Here is a 24,760-nt window from a genome sequence, read left to right on the forward strand (position 1 = left end):
GAAGTGTCACATTATCTTCCTGTAAAATGACAAATGTAGTAGTTCTGGTATTTCACAGTAAGTATCATAAACGTTGAGCTGTAACCTGTGGGAGAAGCAGTCAGTTTTCCCATAAAAAGACAATTGGCTTGAGTAAATAAAGATTTATCATGAGATAAAAGTTTAGTAACGTTGATTAAAATTTAATTTAATTTTAGATAAATGTGCATGTCCTTTTAAAGGGGGACTGACCAGTCTCTCCCCACCATCTCCAGCTGGTCCACACTGCAAAAAGGGAACTAAAAGCAAGTAAACATTTCTTAAAATTAGTGTATTTTTCCTTTATTTGAGGAGCTAAATAAGAGTATTTGCCAATGGAATGAGCAGCTCCCACAATCTGGACCAGTCTTCCTCTTTATGTGAGGCCCACCAGAACCCTTAAAGACTTTACATTTCTTTTAGAAACTCTTCCTTTTACACTGCTGCTTAACTCCAGAGAACACTGCCAGTAGGCCAGCCTTTGCTCTGTCTTTTGCCTTTTACTGTTTATTTTATTATAGTGCTGCTATCTTACATATCTGGAGAGCAAATCAAACAGTCTCTGCATAATCCAGCCGTTCTGGCTATAGTGGTTTGTTTAATGCAGACAACCATCAAAGATAAGCCCACATAATTAAAAAATACTCGATAAAAGTGCAAGAGTAAAGAGATCGTTTATGGATAATGGCGAGTCTTACCTTAACTTCAATAAAGTCGGGTTGTCCCAGTGCAATGAGCTCTGAGTAGGCCTGCAGCTCCTCCACATTCCAGGCTTTCACCAGCGTCAGTCTGTAAACGGTCCTCTGTCTCTGGATGGAGGAAAAGACATGCACAATAATAAAATTCATGCAAAAGGCTCACAAAATAAATTGGAAGTGAGAATTTGCATATTTTTAACCCTGAAACAATGACTAGTGGCTGAGGGTTTTGTTTTTTTTTGTTTTTTTACACACATTTTCAGCCCAGTCCTTGTAATTGATCAGGACAACGTACTGTATCATCTATCCCATAATGTATGTATTGTGTGCCTGAAAATCTAAGAAAATAAGCAGGTAGAGGAAATCTAAAGCAGATGAACGATATCTAAAGGTCCTAACAAAGGATGCATGATTCTTTAGATAAATATCTACTACATGGCACGTTTTCATCTAGTAGCTCTTTTGAAATCACCTAGCTAGTGTTGAAATACCATTTTCTCTCCGTCAAACTGTGTCCTTCTGTCTATTAAACAGGTTTCCAGAGTTTCCTTTTTTCACCTCCGGAATATCGCCAAAATTAGAAACATTCTGTCCAGGAGTGATGCTGAAAAACTAGTCCATACATTTGTTACTTCAAGGCTGGACTATTGTAATTCTTTACTATCAGGAAGTCCACAAAATGCAGTTCAAAGCCTTCAGCTGATCCAAAATGCTGCAGCAAGAGTTCTGATGAAAATCAACAAGAGGGATCATATTTCTCCAATTTTAGCTTCCCTTCATTGTCTTCCTGTTAAATCAAGAATAGAATTTAAAATTCTCCTTCTAACGTATAAAGCCCTTAATAATCAAGCTCCATCATATATCAGAGCTCTGATTACCCCGTATGTTCCTAACAGAGCACTTCGCTCTCAGACTGCAGGTCTGCTGGTGGTTCCTAGAGTCTCTAAAAGTAGAATGGGAGGCAGATCCTTTAGCTATCAGGCTCCTCTCCTGTGGAACCAACTCCCAGTTTTGGTCCGTGAGGCAGACACCCTGTCTACTTTTAAGACTAATCTTAAAACTTTTCTTTTTGACAAAGCTTATAGTTAGAGTGGCTCATACCCTGAGCTATCTCTATAGTTGTGCTGTGATAGGCCTAGGCTGCTGGAGGACATCAGGGTCTAATTTTCTCACTCTACTGATTTCTACTGTTCTTCAGTCTACTGTTCTCCAGTTTTGCATTGTATTACATTGAAATGACTGTTGTCATTTCAGCTTTAACTTCCTGTTCTCTCTCTTTTCTCTTCATAGTAGGTACACCTGGTCTGGCGTTCTGTTAACTGTGACATCATCCAGAGAAGACGGCTCACCCGCTACTACCATCTAATGTAGAACAGATTACTGGATCAATGTGAGCTTCTGTGCTTTTTTGTTTCTCTTGTTGTGTCTCTGTTCTGTCTTCTGTAACCCCAGTCGGTCGAGGCAGATGACCGTTCATACTGAGCCCGGTTCTGCCGGAGGTTTTCCTTCCCGTTAATGGGGAGTTTTTCTTCCCACTGTCGCTTCATGCTTGCTCAGTATGAGGGATTGCAGCAAAGCCATGTACAATGCAGACGACTCTCCCTGTGGCTCTACGGTTCTCCAGGAGTGAATACTGCTTGTCGGGACTTTGATGCAATCAACTGGTTTCCTTATATAGGACATTTTTGACCAATCTGTATAATCTGACCCAATCTGTATAATATGATTGAACTTGATTTTGTAAAGTGCCTTGAGATGACATGTTTCATGATTTGGCGCTATATAAATAAAATTGAATTGAATTGAATTATTTGCCATCGAATCATCAAATGAAAAGGGTTCAAATTGTGTCTTTGTGACAGATTTCTAGTAAAGTTCCTATAGATCCAGTTTACGTTACGTTCTTGCCCATCTGCTTGGTAAAGATGCAACAACGGTTCAACCTTGAGATTATGAATTTTCCTTTGACTATAAATGATTAAAGGTAGATTGGCGTGAATTAAAACAGTTAAAACGTGCGTCTGCAAATCCAAAGCAAAACCTTTAAAGACGGACAGAAGAGAATTAAGCCAAATATAAGGAAATGAGAAATACTTGCTCGGTACTATTTACGCGCCGTTCCTACTGCATGTTTAAAAGATGGATTTTAAATACGGTTTGTTCTTTAAGACACAGGGGTTATAGCTCATAAATAATAGGAAATTATTCGGTTACATACTGCTAAACACGAACATGACAAATCCAGGATATCACTCAGGTGAGCTCTAATCACCAAGAAGATATGATCTGCACCACGCGGGGATTTATTTTCTACTTGATGAACAAAAGAGATGAAAAGGCTTTGCTTAAAGTCCACGCGCTGACTTCAAGGCGCCGCTGCTGTATATCAGCAGGTAGCGCATACGTGACAACGTGATGGAGGGGGAGAATAAGCAAAGAAAGATGAATATGAGATGTCGGAAACATGACGGTGAGGATAAATTATCATGAGAAATGGCTAATCCAAAGAAAAATAAGTCTCTGATGACTCTCAGTCGTCTCCGCTCACGTCTTTGCCACCCAGCAATATGAACCACAACGGTAGAAAGGACGGCAGCTCTCCCTTCTTTTCCTTCCAATTTCTAGCTTGAACTGGAAGGTTATCTGTAACATTAGGTCCTTTCAACCCAGTAGAGAGGAGGATAATTGGCCGGTAGCAGCAGGGAGGTGGGGTATTTCGAGCTGTCTCGGTTCCAAATCTGACACGGACGCACAACTCTGACAATTCCCAGAGTAATGGCAGGGGGCCAGGTGGAGTTAAGGAGAGAGGCTGTCAAACGTGAAGCAGAGCCGGAGAAGTAGTGGGGAAGGAGTGCACCACAACATTAAAACGTAAAACCTCTGACGAATTATTATTAGATGTTTATTTCCATAGGGCAAAATAAGAGAAATTTACTCATGTGTCCTAAATGATCAAATCTCTTTTTCATAACAGTTTTTGTTTTCGTGCATTTCCTATTAGAAAATATAGGCAGAATTGTGTCTGGATTCATTTAAACGGGTACAAATGCTGTTTACAGTCTGCCACATTTAAAGCTATAGTTGCCAATCCTGTTCAGAAACTTTTTATGTTATACTGGGTGAAATGGTCCTTCCATTCTGATAGTAGTCAATAAATGATGTATTCAGAAAAAGGAGCTGTAGGCCTGTAAAAACTCTGACCAATTTTAATAAGTATATTTCCATTCAGTCCTAATGAAAAGAACCAATCAGATGCCTTCATGTCTAATCCTGCCCACACACCCCTTTATCCCTCAAGTTCCTGTGATATCATTTTACCTATTGATTAGCCCACATACCAATCATTCTGATGCGCTCACATAGGCCAGTATTCGTGTACATTCCTAGTTAGTTTCTGCTTGCTGGCTGCACATGCGCAGTTCTAGTGTTTATGTATGCTGTTAGCTTAGCGGTTAGCTTAGCAGTTAGCTTTGGTGTTAGCCCTTCATTGTAGCTCAGCTGCTCTCACCGTAGACTTTAAACAAGACTGAGAGTCACAAGAAGCGAACTGCGTTCATGTTTATAGGAAAAAGAGGAAGGCATCAGTAGAAAGAAATAAGACCAGAGTGGATTTAGGAGATTTTTACACGCGATCCACCTGAAGAGCGGAAGAGCAGGTAAGATGGTCTTACGCATGTGCAGTTATTCAAAAAGGGACTTGGGGTACACTTCCGGTAAAATCGGCGACTCTAACATAAATTATATTTACTCTACATACAATCTACAAGCCACAGTCTTCTTTTTCCAGATTTAAATTAGCGCTGGCCATGCCTGACATATTTAGCAATATGCAGTCAAATGTTCTTACGATTGACCCCATCTGGTCCCTACTGTTAAAGAATGGTGGCCTAATCAAAGCAAATAATTTTAAGCCACTGATGTAACAAAACGTCCTGCTCACAAGAGGAGATTATACACAACAAACAATAGTGCGTTTTAGAATAAAATAGAATTTAACAAAATTGTTCTTTGTATCTCAGTTAGGATATTCCAGCTGTTAACATTTTAGCCCCTCCCATTTTTTGAATAAAGTAAAGATTTCACAGATCATAAACTATGTAAATAATCTCTATTTATGCATCATAATCCAGTTTAGGCTTTAATAGCATGTTAGAGAACAAGCTTAACATGATCAAACAGAGGACCTAAATGACCACATGCCCTCACTACATTCTCCTACTACTCTCCAATTTCGCATTAGTTTATTTGTTATTTCGATTGTTAACTTCGTGCTCTTGCTCTGTTTTTCCTTTTCATAGTAGCTAAATATGGCCTGGCATTGATTTTTAGCTGTAATACCATCCTGGAGGGGCGTATCAGCTGAGCTACTGCTTCCAACAATATTGTCCTGTAGACGATACAGTTGGCCCCATCTTTCAGTGTTTCCATTTCATCCTGTAGGTTTGAAAACTGGATCTTCTTATGCTAAGCTGTGTTTATTTCCTACATTAAAACATCTATGGAGCTATTGCTGCCATTTCCCTGTTATTTCCTTTCTGTCAAATAGAAAGTACTCCTGGATCAGTGGTTCTGTGTTCTTTTACATGTCTGCTCAGTCTTCTAAATCTCCCAGGCGGTCGTGGCGGATGGCCATTCACACTGAGCGCAGATCTACTGGAGTTTTTTTTTTTATGCTAAAAGGGAGTTAATCCTTTCTGCTGTCACTACTCGCATACTATGAGAGATTGCTGAAAAGCCAATGATTCGATGCAAGCGACTGTCCACTGTGGCTCTATGCTCATCCAGGAGGAGTGTATGCTGCAAGTCAATGACCCGATGAAATCTGCTGGGTTTTCTTAGAAAACGTTTAACCATCTGTCAGGAGGATTTGATAGAAATTACTTTGAAAAATGATTGAATGTTTTTTTTCTAACCTCCTTTTTCTGTAAACATAATGTATTGACTACTTTCAGGATGCAAGGACGATTTTACCCAGTATAACAAAAAGTGTTTCTGAACTGGATTACCAGCTATTACTTTAATGATGGATTGTTCAATCTTACAATTCAATAAAGATAAATTATCCCATCAATTAAAAGGATCAGTTCACACTGTTGTTTTTTACAGAGGATTTTTTTCCAAGTGTAAAACTTAACAGTGTATTTCTTCCATTAACAGAAAGGTCAGAAATGAGGTTATTTAAGCAGGTTTCAGGAGGGGAAGTATTGTTTAAAAACTGTACAAGGATAAATCCGTTACATATATGCGGTACAATAAAATTAACAATTCGAGGAGAAAACATAGGCGTCATTCAAACAAAAACCAAAGACAACATTAAATTAAATTAAATACAGAGAGCAATCACAGTAAGATAATAATAATAATGAGGAAACCCATTCAACATATTAACACAACTGAATTTAATGTGTGAATTAACTCTGCCTTTAATTATAGCTTCCAAAACAGCATTGTTATACAGATGATAACCTAATTACTCAGCACAATCAAATGACTAAAGGTACGCAAATAAATGGATTTAATCAAAGCTAATATATGAAGCTATTCTGAGCTCATAGCACAAAGGCAAGCTGCTTTTTAGTGCTAAAATATACAGAGTCTACTCAAATTGAAAAAGCAAACTAATAATTATTTCTGGACTTTGAAACTATTTGAAAAACGATTTTCAGCATGAATGATTAACAAGGTAACTTTTCACAACAGGACAAGCATCCAAATCTGTTTGTGTGAATTAAGATAAATGAAAAAGTGATTTAGGAGGAAAAAAAACAATGGTATTTTAATTTGGCTTCTAACTGCAACTAGTGCAAGGGTCTCTAGAAATTTACAGTTAAAATCTTTTCTTTCACCTTCTTTAGTTTTTATAAGCATTCATTAGGTATGATCTATTTTTTTCTAGCATCTAGAAACAAGGCATTCCTGATTTAAAGAAGTCAGTTCCTCATCACATCTATTTGTTTTCATGATGACATTTTATTCTGGTATGTCATCTTCAGAAAGATGGAAAACTAAAGGCAAGCAATGTTCCAAAATGTCCCAAAGGGAATAAAAACTGTACTAAAATTCCAAGAAATCACCAAATCTTTCGTACATTAGCAATGCTCATTGAGGGAGGCAGCCTATCAACCTCTTGAAGCTATTTAAATAAAATATATAAATATTCTAAATGGCAGAAAACCATGAGTTAAAAGTAACATTAAGGATCGATTGTTTGTAATGTTTTATCTGCAAACAAACTAATAGCTGTATTTATATCATAAAAGTACTGCAATTAATGTAAGATTAATCTAAATTGTTTTTAAACCTTAAAGGACAAAAATTTGAGCCTCTCCAAAGTTTTCCATCACTGGTAGAAATCTATTTGTAGGACAGACTAAAGACAACCCAACTACAGCGGACATTCAGGAATCATTGTAAGTCATTGCAAACCACAGATGACTTAGAAGAGGGAATATGAGAAACAATGTGTTTCTGGCTACATGACGACTTAACCTTGGTGTGTGGAAATTTATTTTACAAACAACTGAAGCACAAGTTTCATGGAACTGAATTGCTCAAATTATTGTCCAGGAACAATAATCAGTGGATGAGAAGCAGAGTTTTGTGGTCCGTTTCCCTGAACCTGTGATTTTATGTTATGGTGGTTAAACCGATGTTTTACGTTGTTCTGTTGCTGAAACACAAAAACAGGTTTCCTACACGAAAAACCGTGTAGGAAGAAAGGAAGGAGATGGAGCTACGACTCAATGACTAAGGGGGGAAGGAGGGAAGAATTAATAAGAAAGGAGGAGTTAAGAAGGAAGGAAGGAAGGAAGGAAGGAAGGAAGGAAGGAAGGAAGGAAGGAAGGAACAAAGGAAGAGTTAGGAAAGAACAGAAAATTGGGGAGTTAGGAAGAATTAAGTCAGGAAGGAAGGAAGGAAGGAAGGAACGAACGAACGAAGTAAAGAAGGAAGGAAGAGTTAGGAAAGAAGAGAAAATTGGGGAGTTAGGAAGATAGGAAGGAAGGAAGGAAGGAAGGAAGGAAGGAAGGAAGGAAGGAAAAGAAGGAAGGAAGGAAGGAAGGAAGGAAGGAAGGAAGGAAGGAAGGAAGGAAGGAAGGAAGGAAGAGTTAGGAAAGAACAGAAAATTGGGGAGTTAGGAAGAATTAAGTCAGGAAGGAAGGAAGGAAGGAAGGAAGGAAGGAAGGAAGGAAGGAACGAACGAACGAAGTAAGGAAGGAAGGAAGAGTTAGGAAAGAACAGAAAATTGGGGAGTTAGGAAGAATTAAGTCAGGAAGGAAGGAAGGAAGGAACGAACGAACGAAGTAAGGAAGGAAGGAAGAGTTAGGAAAGAAGAGAAAATTGGGGAGTTAGGAAGGAAGGAAGGAAGGAAGGAACGAACGAACGAAGTAAGGAAGGAAGGAAGAGTTAGGAAAGAAGAGAAAATTGGGGAGTTAGGAAGGAAGGAAGGAAGGAAGGAAGGAAGGAAGGAAGGAAGGAAGGAAGGAAGGAAGAGTTAGGAAAGAACAGAAAATTGGGGAGTTAGGAAGGAAGGAAGGAAGGAAGGAAGGAAGGAAGGAAGGAAGGAAGGAAGGAAGGAAGGAAGGAAGGAAGGAAGGAAGGAAGGACAACACAATTAGGAAGAAAGGAAGCATTAGGGAGTAAGGAAGGAAGCATGCGGAGTTAGGAAGTAAATATTAAGGAGTTAGGAAAGGAGGATACAGTGAGTGAGTGAGGGATGGATGGAAACGTTTTGTTTTAAAGGTATTAAGATAAAATATCTATAGTCCAACAATGTTTAAACCAAAGTTAGCAGAACTCACTTTCTCTCCCAAAGCCCTGAGGCTGTCAAGGAAACGAGGCCAGAAGTCCTTAAAAAGCGGCCGATCGATCTTCTTCAGACTGTCCTTGGTGCTGGCGTCCACGCTGACGTACAGCTGAGTCACTGGCACCAGGTTCCTGGAGAAACAGCAAAAGTCCATGACGGGGACGCTCTGCTAAGGAGACATTTTAAGGCTGTTGGGAGGGGATCAAATCGGCCACTTAAAAATATACAAGAACCACTCAGAAACATTAGAATATCACAAAAAAATATTTATTGTCACACGTTTCAGAAAGAAAGACCCATATAGATTAATCACACAGACACAACCACTCAAACGTTTGGGATCACTTAGAAATGACCTTATATTTTTAATACAAGGCATCATTTTCTTCAGTTAAAATAACCTTAAATGAATCAGAAATACAGTCTAGATATTCTGTCTATAGTGGAGTGTCCAGCACAGGCACCAGATCTCCACCCACTGAGCTGGTGTGGGAGCAGCTTGACCGTATGGCGCGCAGGCTGAGCTCATCAAGCCGCTCCAGCTTTGTGGGCGGAGCTTCAGGAAGCAGGGGGGACATTTCCTCCGGTTCCTTCAACAAACTGACAGAACACCAAAGGTCTGCAGCATTGTAACTGCTGCAAAAGGAGAATTATTTGGTGAAAGCAAAAGTTTGACGGACAAAATTATTATTTCATTTACAAATCATTGTTTCTCCATTTCATTTTGCAACTCATTTGATTAATAAAATGTGAGACATTATTTGGGTGACTCCAAACGTTTGAGCGGTATTTTAGAGTGAAATAGTTTTTTACTCTATTGCTTGTATTTCTGATGATTGCAGCTCACAAATAATAACAACCCAAACTTCAGTGTCTCAGAAAAGCTGAATATTATTTATGGTGATTTGAAAAGCATATCTCATACAGAAAATTCAGTCTTTTCACTTCTATGCACTCAATACTTGGTTGGGCCTCCTTTTGCATGAATCACTGCATCATTATTACGTATAATTGTTATTGATGGTATAGAGATGCCCACAGTGTCATCAACAAAATTTCTTGGAGTTATTGTTGAGACATTAAAATGGCAAAATAATACTGATTAGGTTAGTAGAAATCTACATTAATTTATTGCTATAATAAAAAGAGAGTCCTCGCATTGATGCACTGTTCTGCATACACTATTACAGTTTGATGTACTCATATTTAGTGTATTGGAATACAGTTTGGGTAAGTACTTTTCCCACAACTTTACAAAAATGATAGTCAGGAATATAAGAAACGTCGAAATGTGCATTCCCTGCAAGTGGAATTAGAAATCTTTAATGACGGCATATGGCGACATTAAAGCGATAGTAACAAAAAGAAACAATGCTGTTGCACGATCATTTCAAAATCCTGACCCTAATAAGAATTTAATGCTGACTTGCTGAAAAGATTTAGTATTTCCTTAATTGGGAAACCGACACCAGAGTATAAGTTCACAAGATGCTCAACATTCCTCATTTTAAGACAGGGGCAAGAGTTTTCATAAAATTACAACCTATAATGGCAGTTTTATGACTTTATTCGCGTAAAAGAGAAATAATGCCCACCAACCCGCCAAAAGGTGGTCGCCAGTCTCTGCCGCTGTTATTTTGTAGGTCACCCAGGGACTTGACATCCAATATACCATTAAACAAGTGTTTTTAAAATATATTAAAGCCATAGGATCTAAAATCACAGTAATTCATTTAAAGCAGTTGTGCATACAGTTATATTGTGATTAGGGCTGAACAATTAATCACATTTGCAATATAATCGCAATTTAAACAAACGGCAATTTCCAAATCGCAGAGGTCTGCATGCAACAATTAGTGAATCAGACGCATCCTTTAGGTGTCAGTAAAATGTTTAAAGTGGGTTTGCTCCACGTGGAAGGGAAGACAAATGCAGCAGTGAGATAATCAAATTTTATTACTTGTTTTAGAGTTTATATAATCATACTGTTTTACCAGAAACTTTCAGGAATCTCACCACAGCATTACGTTCTGGTCAACCAGTTTATAATACAGACTTGTTTGTTGGTTGCACTTTATGTTCAACAAGGGTTGATGCCCAAATCAATTAAAAGCTGTTATCTTGAATAATATTCTGATTAATAAAAACATTAAAAGTTCTTGTTTTAAATAATCATTGTTTACAAACATCTTTATCAAGAGGCCATTTTTGTTGCTTGTGGTTAATGCAGAGAAAAGTCCAAATCAAATCATAATTTTGGTTGAAATATATCGTAGGCAGAACGCAATCATTTCTGCTCAGAGTTGAGACGCAGTGGCTCTTTTAGCACCTGATCTGCACAGCGATGAAACAGATTGATTTGTTGTTTGTATATGTTTAAAAAGATATGATAAATTAAACTAATATAATGAAATAGAATAATTGCATTAAATCGCAATATTAAGATAAAAAAAAAAATCGCAATTAGATTATTGTGATAGTGAAAAACTAGAGTCTGAAAGTCCAGCTACTAGTTCTTAGAGTAGTTTAAGGTTTCTGGTGAAGAGAAAATTGGTTTTTTTACATAGAAAACCCAACAGAACCAGTATGGCAAGGCGTTTGGATATTCATTTCATATCCTTTATATCAGGCATCATTTTTGCCTACTAGTTTGTGGCTTAATTTGCAACATCCTAAAAGCACAGTTAAATAAGCCACTAGACACAGTTAGAAAGTACATGTTCACAGGTCTCTTTGCCTGTCTTTATAGTCGCTTTTTAAAAGACCAAATGCACGACTACATGTTAAGTAACAAGCCCAAAAAAACATGACTTATGGAATTTACAAGCAACTTTAGAAAAAACAAGCGGACTTGGCAACAATGCCAAAAACCATTTCACACGACGACTGTAGCTATTAGCTACAGTTAGCTATTAGAAGATGATACTCGTGGAAATGAGCCATTTTTTAAATGACAAAAATGACAGTAAAAAGTGGTTCTGTCCTCTAAAAGGGACGGAAACAGCTCATCTTCACCCAGGCAGCTCAGCTGGAAAGAAAAATATAGCTGCTGACTGGTATCCTTGCGTTCACCTTGAAGGACAGGTGGTGATAAGTGAGCCGCTGACAGCCTCGTTAGCTGAGATGTAGGACATGGCTGTTTGTGGCATGTCTTGACAAGCTTGAGGTGGTTCTGGACAGAGAAGTTTAAAGATGCTGATCATTTCAAGATTCATCCTCACGCCGTCTGTCCCTTCACATTCAGAGAACCTCTCAAATGTTCTAGTACAGCGTGTTTTTTTAAGACAAATCCCCAGTTCCAGACTTTGATGGGGGGAACCACTAGTAAATCACATAAATAGTTTCCTCATAAACAAAAATATCTGCACCATGCATTGGGTTAGGAAGACGTTGTGCTAGATAAAAAAATAGTTTAAACATCAAACTTGAATTAGAAACTCTGCAAAAGCTCTGAGGCGTGTGAAGGCCGATGCTTTCTGATGGGCTGCCTCTACACTGCAAAAATGAATCTAAAAATAAGTAAGACGTTCTTAAAGTTAAGTGTATTTGTCCTTGATTTGAGCAGGTAAATAAGATGATTTGCCAATGGAATAAGATTTATGCACTTAAAATAGGAACAACTCATCTCCATCATCTAATTTCAGGTGCAGGATGTCTAATTATCTTATTTTAGGGGTCAAAATACTCATTGCATTGGCAAATAATCTTATTTACCTGCTCAAATCAAGGACAAATACACTAGCTTTAAGAACGTTTGACTTATTTTTAGATCCATTTTTGCAGTGTATGTCTGGCTACAACTTGTTATTTTAGCTGACCCTTAACTTCTCCATGCACCTAAAAAAGTTGTTCCATATATTCAAACTAGAAGCTTTGAAACAACTCTAGTTTATTCATGTCTTGCTACAATGCAGAGTTATAAAACCGGATCTTTGCCAAGTCTGTTAGGATTGGACAGAATATGAAGAAAGAAGGGATGATTTAAGATGTTTGATCACTTGTTTACTTCTTTATCACGCTCTGAAATAAAAAATAAATAAATCTGAAAGCCCCTCAACAACACATTGAGAGGATCCTTATTTTACCCACCTGATTTCCTCTGGGAACTGTGCATTTGTTACCAGGAAACTGGAGATTTTATGAGCGTGGAGGAGGCGAAGAAAGGTGTTGATTTCCGGATACATGATTGGCTCGCCCACCAAGGACAGGGCACAGTGCCTGACAGCCAAACCCTCCTCGTACCGCTCAGGCTTCACTCCAGGGACCCCTGGAGGGAAATACGTCAGGGGAGAGAGGAGATTATACCTCTGAAGGCCAAAGAGCTCAAGTCAACAATGGCTAAGTGGCAAACTGAGCAGAGTTACAAGTACAGTTATAAATCCAAGTTTTACAGATGAAAAGTTCAAACCGCTGGGCCACATGACGGCTAGAAGATGCAACTAGAATTTGAAGTAACTGCACAAACACATGGAGTCACAGGGTGCTCATAAAAGATGAGAAAACTGGCAAAGTGCGGGAAATTAACCAATTGTGTCCAGGTAAAGCTGAGAGTTAACAGGTTTGAATCCCAAAGACTGCCACTCTGGGTCCCTGCACTGCAAAAGCATGACTAAAAATAAGTAACGTTTTCTTGAAATTAGTGTATTTGTCCTTGATTTGAGCAGCAAGTTTACATGATCTGCCAATGGAATAAGATTTTTGCTCTTTAAAATAGGAGCAACTCATCTCCATCATCTTATTTCAAGTGTAGTTTATCTAATTCTCCTATTTAGGTGTAAAAATACTCATTCCATTGGCAGATCCTCTTATTTACCTGCTCATATTAAGGACAAATACACTAATTTCAAGAAATTTTTACATATTTTTAATTTCGTTTTGCAGTGTGAGCAAGTCCCTGCTCCCTGAGGGATGAGTTAGGACATATTTCATAGGAATAAACAAAACTAATAATGACAATGAGTCTTCTAGTCATCTATAATGACAGAGTAGAATAGATGGGCTTTCTTTAGGCTCTGTATAATACTGAGGTTTGCTGGTCTCAGTTTAAGGTGGTTCCCATACTGAAAAGCATCACAAATGGTTTATTTTTTAGTTTGATTTTTTGCTTGCTTTTTCACATATTTGATAAAAAGTTTTATTAAAACTTAAACCAGGGGTCACCAACACGGTGCCCGCAGGCACCAAGTAGCCCCCGAGGGCCACATGTGGGGCCCACAAGCCTGTTCTAAAAAAAAAGCCCAATCCACCAGTGAGCTGCATCTAAAACTTTAATTTATTCCTTTATTCTTCCTGTTTATTCACACATGCATGTATATAGATTTAAAAATTACAATATCTATAACAAAGCATGAAAAATGTTATTTAACATAAAGTTAAGGTGATATCTGACTCTTCTAGTTCAAAAGTCAGTACTGGTAGCCCTTCGTACGACAACACCAATAAAGTAGCTCTCAGTTCAAAACGGTTGGTGATCCCTAACTTAAACTGTTGTTTTGTTAAAAAAAAAAAAAGTTTACATATCTTACCACTAGTTTCTTCTACCTGAAAGCTTTGGCGTAGCCCATCTAGAGTCCCGACTTTATCAGGTATAAAATTTGTGGAGGAGGCTGCTAAAGATTAGGGTGATGGCAAGGAGGCCCTCCAACATGAAAGACTTTTGGTCAAATCATCAAAATACCAGATGACTCTGTTAAAAAGCTGCTCAGCTATATAATTTATTTATATAGCGCCAATTCATGAAACATGTCATCTCAAGGCACTTTACAAAGTCAAATTCAATCATATTATACAGATTGGTCAAAGATTTCCTATATAAGGGAACCAGTTGATTGCATCAAAGTCCCGACAAGCAGCATTCACTCCTGCACTGCAAAAATAGACCTAAAAATAAGAAATTTTTCCTTGATTTGAGCAGCTAAATAGGATTATTTGCCAATGGAATAAGATTTTTGCACTTAAAATAGGAACAAGTCATCTCCATCACCTTATTTCAAGTGCAGTATTTCTAACTTATTTTAGGGGTAAAAATACTCATTCCATTGGCAAATAATCTTATTTACCTGCTAAAATAAAGGGCAAATACATTCATTTCAAGAAAATTTTACTTATTTTTAGTTATCTTTTTGCAGTGTGGAGAAGCGTAGAGCTACAGGGACAGTCAAAACATATATTCTTAATCTAGGCTGAAGGTTGGACTCAACTTTAAAAACAAGAAAACTATTTTTTCCAGTTAGATTGTGTTTGCCTTCATAGAAGTCTAAGATCTACTCACCATCTCTGCCTGTTCAGATTATTACTCACAGGATTAATATTTGTTTTGACTGAGCTTTCGACCAACAACCAGCTGCTTTCAGCCAAACTGGAAGCTGCCAGAGAAGAATATGCCAAAGCTAGCGGCATGTGTAGTAAAGATCAAGCTCCAAATCCATCGAAGCGTCTCATTTCTTTACAAAAAAAAGGTTAAAATAAGCTTCTAGGATCTCAGTTCAGCAGCAACTCTGTAAAGCATCAACTGAACAGACAGAAACAATCTAAGCTGATGGTGGAAGTGCCATGAGGGGAAAATACACCGTCTGTGTGAGAGAGGGAGAGGAACACAGTTGAAAAGTGATTTATGAGGCACTATAGCGAGCGTGGGACGAAACAGCAGGCGCCACAGCCGCATTTTAATCTTCACGCTGCTTCATTACCCTCAAGGTTGAGAGAGGTCGCGAGCAGCAAGCTGAAAACTGCGAGGAAGGCAACGTGTGCATGACAAACAGTGCTGTTGCTGTGCGCGACGAGAACCTCTTCCTGGAGTCCAAACGCAAAAGTCCAAGCCAGAACACTCACCTCTGAACTGCCGTATCATGTTCTGGTGCTTTTCCAGGGCATCCTGCAGGATTTTCTCTGCGGGGTCCATCTTCCAGCGCCACTCTGTGCCCACAGGGTTGGTGTGGTGTCTGTTAGTGACGGAGAAAACGAGAGTTGATGAAACATCGGTCCTCAAACCGAACACTGGAAGGCATCTATGTGGCCTGCTGCAGGATATTTGTTTTATGCATTACGAAGTGGGAAAAATCTCAAAGTACACAGTTTGTTTATTAGTTTGTTTAGCAGGGACACTGTACAAAACACAATATTCTTTCAAAGAAAAGATGTTTTGTACCAGAGTTAGCTCTGTGAATTTATCATGCAATGCAAAAACGGAACTAAAAATAAGTAAAATGTTCTTAAATATAGTGTATTTTTCCTTGATTTGGCCAAGTAAATAAGATGATCTGCCAATAGAATAAGATTTTTGCACTTAAAATAGGAACAATTCATCTCCATCATCTTATTTCAAGTACAGTATATCTAATCATCTTATTTTAGGGGTCAAAATCCTCATTCCATTGGCAGATAATCTTATTTACCTATTCAAATCTAGAACAAAAACACAAATTTTAAAGAACACAAAACATCAGTTTTTGCAGTGCGTTGTTTATATGCAGTTAAAAATAAAGCAGATTTGTCTTAATTCAAGTGAACTTCTTTTCTTGAAACAAGATTTTTCATAGTTTACAACCCCTACAAAAACTTCAAACTCTTGTGAAATGTCAAAAAAGCTTGTTTTAATTAAGCAATCACTCTAAACAAGATTTTTTTCCAAGACTATTTCACTTATCAAGATTTTCAAGTTGTATTGCCTTGAAACAAGTTGGTATATCTAACTTAAATGTATCTCCCTAGATGGTTTTGACTGGTATTAAGTGTGATGAGTGGTTTTGACTTGAAATTAAATACACTTGATAAGATTTTGTGTTTTTGCAGTATGCCAGTTTCCATCTGCAGTCCCTGGGCAGGTTTACAACACCTTAGATTATAAAACGACATTCAAAATATTCAACATTATATTTGTACAACATCATTAACATTTCTAAGCTAAAAGGAGATTGTGAATTGTAAAAAAAGAAATGCAGTTACAGTACATAAATATTATCAGGAACATTTGACTTGGATTGATGCAGACAGCTGATTTTCACTTAAATATTTCTGTACGTTTTTAGAAAAGGTTTTGTAGTCAGCATGCGGCTTCAGACAGACTGGGAGCTGATTCTCCTGTTTGATGGCTTTATATGCACTGCAAAAATAGAACAAAAAATACGAAAGTATTTCTTGAAATGAGAGTATTTTCCCTTGATTTGAGCAGGTAAATAAAATTGTTTGCCAATGGAATAAGATTTTTTTACACTTAAAATAGGAACAACTAAATATTTTAAGGGTAAAAATACTTATTCTATTGGCAAATAATCTTATTTACCTGCTCAAATCAAAGAGAAATACATTCATTTCAAGAGAATTTTATTTTTAGTTCTCTTTTTGCAGTGTGAAAAGGCTGTCTATGCGAAGGCAGAGGATCTTTTTGGCATGGCACGGGACAGCCGGGTCGTTTGGACACCGTCTTCTGAACAACCTCCCCTGGGAGAAGCCCTTAAGCTGCTCCTGGACCTTGTTTGATAGTTCTACACTTAAACAACAATCTGATGCAGTTTTTGACTGCTCAAGAACTCGGGTCCGCTCCTTTTTTTTTAAATGATTTTAGTTTATTGTGTTTTGCACAACTTTTAAGGTCCAACCACAGCATGTCAACCAGTTGGATACCAAAGTACCACGATCCTGTGATTACAGAGCAGATCCAAACCATCAGCTCCCCAACGCTGTACTTGACATTTAGTTTGAAGTGTTTGGGCGGTTATGGTTTTTCCACAAACACGCCGCTGTGCACAATGGGCCAACATCTCCTCTTCCGTCTCATCTATCCAGAGAACATCGTTCCAGATAACTTGTGGATCATTTAGACGTAAATTACTGCAGATCCTTCCTCCCACCACTGCTCCCAACACACTCAGTGAGTGTTTACATCCCTGCTGGTTTTTCCTTCTTTCTAAATATTATGTTGTTTTTTAATCAACAATACACGGCTACGCATTTCTTTTGATCTGAGTATGCTGATTTTTAATAACTGTCCAGGATTGTTGAAACGTGCATAAACTTTGAATGATTATCATTATTTCTCATGGCCTAAACTTGCCCTTACTTGTCTCTTATTCTCTTTTTCTTTTAGATTTTTACCTTCATGTGCATCAGCATGCTTCCATTTGGCTTTCACTTTGCTTATATTACGCATGCATTTCCCCACTGTGGCAGATAAAGAATATTTCTATTCTATGCCAATTTAAGCATGTTAGTCTTTTAGAGCAAAAGCTGTATCCTGGCAACCCATCCAAATGAGCCATACGTGTCTTTTTTTTATTATTCTTTCGATTGTCCCCCTATAAACTTTCACATTTAAAATTCTTACAGCTGATGCAGGTACAGTCTGAGATGAAACATTTTGAGATTTCTCTTTTTTTTTCTTTTTTTTTTAGATTTCTTTGAGCGGTGCACGGTCTTAACTTGGGATAAATTTGCCTGGACCTTCACTTTTAGTAAGATGAGCTAAAATGTTATTTTTTTACTTGTAAGTGATCTTTCTCTTTGTGGTGCAATTCTCATTATTTGAGAAATTCCTTATAACCCTTCTCAGACTGATGGGCTGCAACATTTACTTCTATAAGGGGCATGTATATATCACTAAACTTGCCAAAACTCCTGTTTTTGTAGAGATAGTCACAATAATGAGGATGACTTATAATAATGCCTTGAGACGCAGTGATGTCAAACTCAAATTCACGAGGGCCGGTGCTCTGCAGCTTTTAGACGTGTCCCTTGCCCTACAACCCTGAATCAAATGGCTAAACCGCCTCCTAGCATGGATTCAAGCTCTGCAGAGCTCTGCTAATGACTTCATATTGGAGTCAGGTGTGTTGAAGCAGAGACACACGGCTAAAAGCTGCAGGACAACAGCCCTCAAGGACTGGAGCTTGAGACCTGCTGCCTTAGAGGCAAACAAGAGACATCGGGCTTTGATTGATAAACCACTTAATCAAGTTCAGGTTGAAACCCAACAATAAAAGTCCAACAAGTTGATCTGGTTTTAGCTGCCTTGTATACTATGAAGAAAATACTGCTGGACATCCGAGCAGATATGGAATAAGCATTGTGTTAGGAAACATAGGGATGCCACATTATAGCTCCTGGACAGTGTGAGATGCAACCCGCTGGCGTCAGATGAACTTAAATGTGACGTCCCAGAGATAGTCTGTTGGATTTAGGCAATTCCTTCATCCTCCAAGAGGTACCAACATTGTCTTGCCACATGAGGTCGGGCGTTATCATGCACCTGTAGGAACCCAGGACCCACAGCACCAGTGAAGAATCTAAAAGCGGACCAGACCCCAGACCAACACTGACCAAATTGATCATGCTGAACAACGAGCAGGAAGCAGGACGTTCACCGCCGCTTCACCAGACCCTTACACATCCGTCAAGTCAGCCCAGAGTAAACCGGCTCTCATCTGTGAAACCACCAGACAACACCAGGTTCTGACAGCCCTGTACTGACACGGACTCTGGTCAAATGTAAAACTATTTAAAAAAATGAGGGGGAAAAAATAACGGTGGCCCCTGCCTTCCCATGAAGGCGAACATGCGCCGTGCCTCTGTAGCCGAGTCCATTTTGTTTTCATCAATTATTTGTTTGAATGAACATTCTCAAAACATATATTTCTGGTTTTTGCAAATACACTGCAAAAACAGAACTAAAAATAAGTAAAATCTTCTTGAAATTAGTGTATTTGTCCTTGATTTGAGCAGGTAAATAATATTATCTGCCAATGGAAAGAGTAATTTTACCCCAAAAATAAGATTAGATATAATGCACTTGAAATAAGTTGATGGAGATGACTTATTCCTATTTTAAGTGCAAAAATCTTATTCCATTGGCAGATTATCTACATTGTTTTGTTGCATCTTAGATATGGAAGCACATTCAGAGTGCACTAAATGTTGACTGCATTTGTCGCCAGTGAGCTCTTATGAAGTAGTCGGCAACTGAAGGGTAAACTGTCTGAAGCAGGAGCATGTATTGGTATTCTGTTGATTCTCACTTGTTTTACTTTATTGGTGTATTTAAACGTTCCATTAGATCTTTTGTCTAATACATTGCCACAGTATTCCTCCCTAGCTGGGTCTTCCTCAGAAAACCACAAAGGACTTCTAGGTTAAATAATTTCTATATATAAAAAAAAGTCTAGTGTTGTATAAGCAACAGAAAGGTTATCTAACACTGATGTCTATTTTTAATAAATCACAGCAGAACTGTGTATAGCTGTCTATTCCAAGCACCAAAATCAAGTCTTACCGCCTAATACCAGCTGTTGAGACAGCAAGGTGAGGGCCAGAGCAGCAAAGCATCTGTGCCCTGAAATAGCTTATTTCCTGTCATCCCACATAACAGCCTTTAGAGAGACTGGCAGATCTGTGGTGACAGGCACGCAGTTTCACCGCCGCACGTTCAGACGGCGACCTTTCAGAGCTCAGCGGAGTCGCTGTTTGAAATGAAACTCGAGGGGACCGAAAGCTCTCTCGTCGGTGCCAGAATGAATCAGTGTTCACATCTAGACTCAACACAAGTGTTTTTTTTTATGGAAATAACTGCTTTCATTCACCAACAGGCGGTAGTCTTATGCGTGGCTGTTTAGACAAAGCACGCAACTACTAATCATACAATATTATAAAACAAGAAGAAAGCCCAGCAGTGTAGCAGTGATAGATTATACCACTGTCTCTTTTAAAACCTGAATAGCAAAAAAGGAGCTAAAGAATCCTCCAACAAGAAAGAATGGTTCTGGATTCATCCACAGCTAACGATAGAAAGTTATATTTTGCAACAATAAACGTTACACTGCAAAAACTGATATAAAAATAAGTAAAATGTTCTTAAAATTTGTGTTTTTGTCCTAGATTTGAGCAGGTAAATAAGATTATCTGCCAATGGAATGAGTATTTTGACCCCTAAAATAAGATAATTAGACATCCTGCACTTAAAATAAGATGATGGAGATGAATTGTTCATATTTTAAGTGCAGAAATCTTATTCCATTGGCAAATCATCTTATTTACCTGCTCAAATCAAGGACAGATACACTCATTTTAAGAAAATATTACTTATTTTTACTTCCATTTTTGCAGTGTACTTTTGATCAACTATGACAGGGGTGTCAAATTAATTTCTATATTGGGCCACTTTGGCATCAGGAAGTCTTTAAGAAGGCCGGTTGCACCTGTATAGATGACACTTTGGATTTCATAATTTCATTTCAGTTCACTTAAAAAAAGAAACATAAAATTAGCACCCTAAGACCCATTTGAGCAGTTTACCTGCAAAAATAAAGGTTGGTAATGGGGTGAGTTACACTTTAAACTCATCATTCTGCATCATTTTTTCTCTTTTTGGACATTTCTGGGTTGTTTTAATGTGTTGAGGGAAAACTGACCTCTAGTGGCAGGATGCTGTTACTAAACAGTTAAAAAAAATTAACATTCACTACTGGGGACACAGTTTTAGCCACTTTATAGAATTTAAAAGAATATATGCCTCAACTTTATGACATTATATGCATTTCTGGTTCTTAAGGGCCAAATAAATCGCCTTGACGGGACAGATTTGGTCCGTAGGCCTTGAGTTTAACACGTGTGAACTAAGGCTTCAATGTTTCCTTTATTCTTCCTGAAGGCAGCCTATCATAAATGCAGGATTATTAAGAGCAAATAATAGTTCTTACTGTCATTTCTCAAGATCATTGTATGTCATTGATGCCCCAACCAAAATTTTCTTGAAATGTGTTTATTTGTCCTTGATTTGAGCAGACAAAAAACATTATCTGCCAATGGTTGAGTATTTTGACCCTTAAAATAAGATAATTAGACATATTCACCTGAAATAAGATGATTGAAATGCATTCCTACTATTTTAAGTGCAAAAATCTTCCATTGGCAGATCATTTAAACTTTCCTGCTCAAATCAAGGACAAATACACTCGTTTCAAGAAAATTTTACTTACTTTTAAAATCTGCATATTTTTTTAATTTTATTTCCCGTTTTGTACTTATACAGACAGTGGTGGTGCCCATACATTAGTATTATGCACCAAAAGCAGTGATTTAACAAATATCCAAATTCTGGCCAAATATTCTGGCCTAAATTAAAAATTCTCATTAAAAAAAAAAAAAAAAAAAAAAAAAAAAAAAAAAAAACTCAGCGTGTTTAGGAACAAGTTGGAAAAATACCTGAGATTTTGCTAAATGTCTGTATCAGGATACATAGGGTCTCAATTATTACAATTTAATTTTTATCTCAGTAAACATTTCAAATTTCGCCTGCTGCATGTTGCAGTAGTTGCATACCTCCAACAGAAGACACACTTGTTTGCACAGGCCAAGCTGGGGGTGGTCTCCATGCAGCGGTGGGACTCAATACCATAGAACGTGTGCTTGTAACAACCTCCTCTCCCTCGTAACATAGACTTAGAACAGAGAACAAAAACAGACCTTTACCTGTCATTCATACGTCGGCCTTGCTTGTTGAGTTCGTAGAAACGTGAAATTATTTTTACCTTGGTCCATCGGCAAAGCTTCACTCCAGAGTGACTTCCAATTAATTTGTATCCTGAAAGAGACACATTTAGAATATTTATGGTGCTTGAAGAGACTTTCAGAAGCCACAACATAGTAATTACAGCAGTTATTCAGGTGGTGGCTTCATTCATAAAGAAGACTTTTGGAAATGTAAATGAGATTCAGCTGCCGTTGAACTAATTAATTCAAAGGACAGCAGGGTATCTGTGCAAAGAAGTGAGCGATCCCGGGATGTTTCTACACTTCCCAGCTTAGATGAAAGCTTAGTCCAATTAAAGTCTTCATCAAGGCCAGAAAATCAATTTTTTCTATGCTACAAGCGATGCTTGATTAGGATTCCTTTGTTTAGGCGATAAAAGATGAAAAACTTAAAAGAACAGAGCTTTTTCGTCAGATACCTGATTATTTATGATTGCAATTATGAGAAATTTAAAAAGTAAATACTGCCAAGCTCATATTTGTGTAAGCCAAATAAATGAACTGGACCTGCCTAAAGTGTTATTTAATTGCTTTTTATTGGTATAATAATAAAAAAAAACAAGGTCAACCTAAATTTGCCACAAACAGTCACGTTAAGAAAATCATGCAATGTGTGATTTTATTCTAGCATGGTGATGATGCTTTGTGGGTGAATTATAAGCATAAAATGCTCGCTAACCAATCAGAGTGTCTAAAAGCCCATTCTCCTAAATGTGTGTTACATTTCTAAACAAAAATAAAATGTAATTTTAACGTAAACACATCCTTACTGAGGATCAAATTGATAACTATAATAATTTTTTCTTTTGCTGGGAGGTTTAATGAATAGGCGCTATATAAAAAAAAATTAAACTGAATTGAATCTCTACAGCAGGTCTGAAAGCATCCACATAGATTCCTCTGGGACAATTGGCATTTATTGCAAAGTGGAAAAGTAATGCAAAATCCACCTTTTTTAGCCCTTAAATACATTTTGTTGTGTACTTGGAGTCTCTAGGAGTGAAGAATTCAGTCTGTTCAGGAGATGCGCAGATATCTTAATATTCGGTTTGGGTCATATTTTTCAATCTGTTCAGTTTTCTCTTTTCTGTATTTTATTTTTTTGAATAATAAAGTCACCGTATTTGCTGTAGAGCAGCTAAACAAGGTTGTGGCGTACCGGCTCACTAATTTCCTGAATCCGCCATTTTTATTTCTCGGAGCGATTCTGTAGACCAAGCTGAAGGATGCGGAAACTACAAGTCAAAATAGTTGTTCATTGCACCGTCCCCCAGCTAGGGCTGGAGGATAAGGACTTTAAATTTTATCACGATATATTGTGCTAAAACTGATAATAAAAGATTATTAGCAGCTTCTCTGTGTCTTTTAAGGTAACTTTTGTGGCTGTGAATTCATGTCAATTATAACCCCATAAATAAAAATACTGTCCTTAAAAAATACAATTAATAATGTAACATATATTTAAACAAAAATTCAAAACATGTTTCATTGGGATACAAGTTGCATAAAGAAATTTGCTTTTTAACACTAAACTGTCCACAATAATGACATTTCATTGTATTTTTGGATTTATTGAAATTTATTAATGCTCTGAAGAAACCAATAATGGAAAAAAAAAAGCTAAAATAACAATCCTGACAATACTGTCAGTTTTGAGAGTCTTTAAGTAAAATGAAGAAATTTTTCTATGAAGCTTGCTCATGTTTTTAATTTTAATTTCAGTACTTTTTTTCAATTACTTGTAAGTCTGTATTTGTAATCTTTTGTCTGTTTGCTTAATCAGAACATTTCTCTCTTATAAACCAGGCCTCTTGCAAATGAGATCTTGTATATCAGTGGGACAGGCTGTATAAATAAGCTGATTAATATTAAATTATTTAAAATAAGTAAAACAATGTGACCTTTTTGAGCTCCTTGAAGGTAAGAAGCAAGTAGAAATGACCCATCTGGTGGCATTTTGAGCAATGATCACCACAGAAATACAACATACAGCACAATTCAAATCTGATTTAACTTGTCCTCATAAAATAATTTATTATCATTTTTTTTATTAAGGTAAAGTTATAATATTCTGAGCTTTGCTAATGAAAGAAGCAGCTTAAAACTTTGCTGGACACTCAACAACAGTTTCAGCAGGATGTGACTTTTTCCCGTACGCTCTGCCAAAAAGACTTTACAGGAAGCAAATCTCCCCCAAGACCAAATGCCATTAAATCAAGGCCAAAACTTCCATCCTCCGTTCTTTACCTCCAACTAAAACCAACCACCTGCCAGGACTGACTGCTGCCAACATGACACATAAAACAGGTCATTATTTGGTCAAACGGAGTGAAGGGTCCTATTTATAGCATCTAGTGTAAGCTACCCGCAGGAAGTGTTGGCTGAAAATGGAGGGCCTGTGCTATAGTGCTGAAAGGTACAGAAAAATGGATGACAAACATTTTGAAACATTGTATATCCTTCATAGAGGCACCCTTGGTAAATATCTGCAAAATGCCGTCAAACAAATTCAGCATAATCTCATAATTACACGAGAGAAAATCTGATGTTTTATTTTTTTTTATGCTTTATTCAGCAGGAGAAAACCAGACCATGTTAGGAAATACTTTTACAAAGTCACCACCAATTCCTAGAAAATAAAAATACCTGAGGAACATCATAATCTATGCTTCACTTTTTAAAGTTAATCAGAGTCTCTAAGAACATTTAGTTATGATTTATA

At 37.5% G+C, this 24,760-nt stretch overlaps 1 protein-coding gene across 2 annotated transcripts in view; it reads right to left on the reverse strand.

Annotated features, from left to right (window-relative positions):
* tyw1 (tRNA-yW synthesizing protein 1 homolog (S. cerevisiae)) overlaps positions 1-24,760 on the reverse strand; it is a 66,762-nt gene that overhangs the window by 19,831 nt on the left and 22,171 nt on the right. For both annotated transcript variants that reach the window (XM_036149865.1, XM_036149864.1), the window contains exons 9-14: positions 22,038-22,090; positions 21,829-21,947; positions 15,352-15,461; positions 12,610-12,787; positions 8,516-8,651; positions 717-827 (exon numbers count right to left, since the gene is read on the reverse strand). In XM_036149865.1, the coding sequence (XP_036005758.1) occupies positions 717-827; positions 8,516-8,651; positions 12,610-12,787; positions 15,352-15,461; positions 21,829-21,947; positions 22,038-22,090 (707 nt within the window). The remainder of the gene's footprint in view (positions 1-716; positions 828-8,515; positions 8,652-12,609; positions 12,788-15,351; positions 15,462-21,828; positions 21,948-22,037; positions 22,091-24,760) is intronic.

Source organism: Fundulus heteroclitus, chromosome 18 (assembly GCF_011125445.2).
Source record: "Fundulus heteroclitus isolate FHET01 chromosome 18, MU-UCD_Fhet_4.1, whole genome shotgun sequence".
NCBI classification, from domain to species: domain Eukaryota; kingdom Metazoa; phylum Chordata; class Actinopteri; order Cyprinodontiformes; family Fundulidae; genus Fundulus; species Fundulus heteroclitus.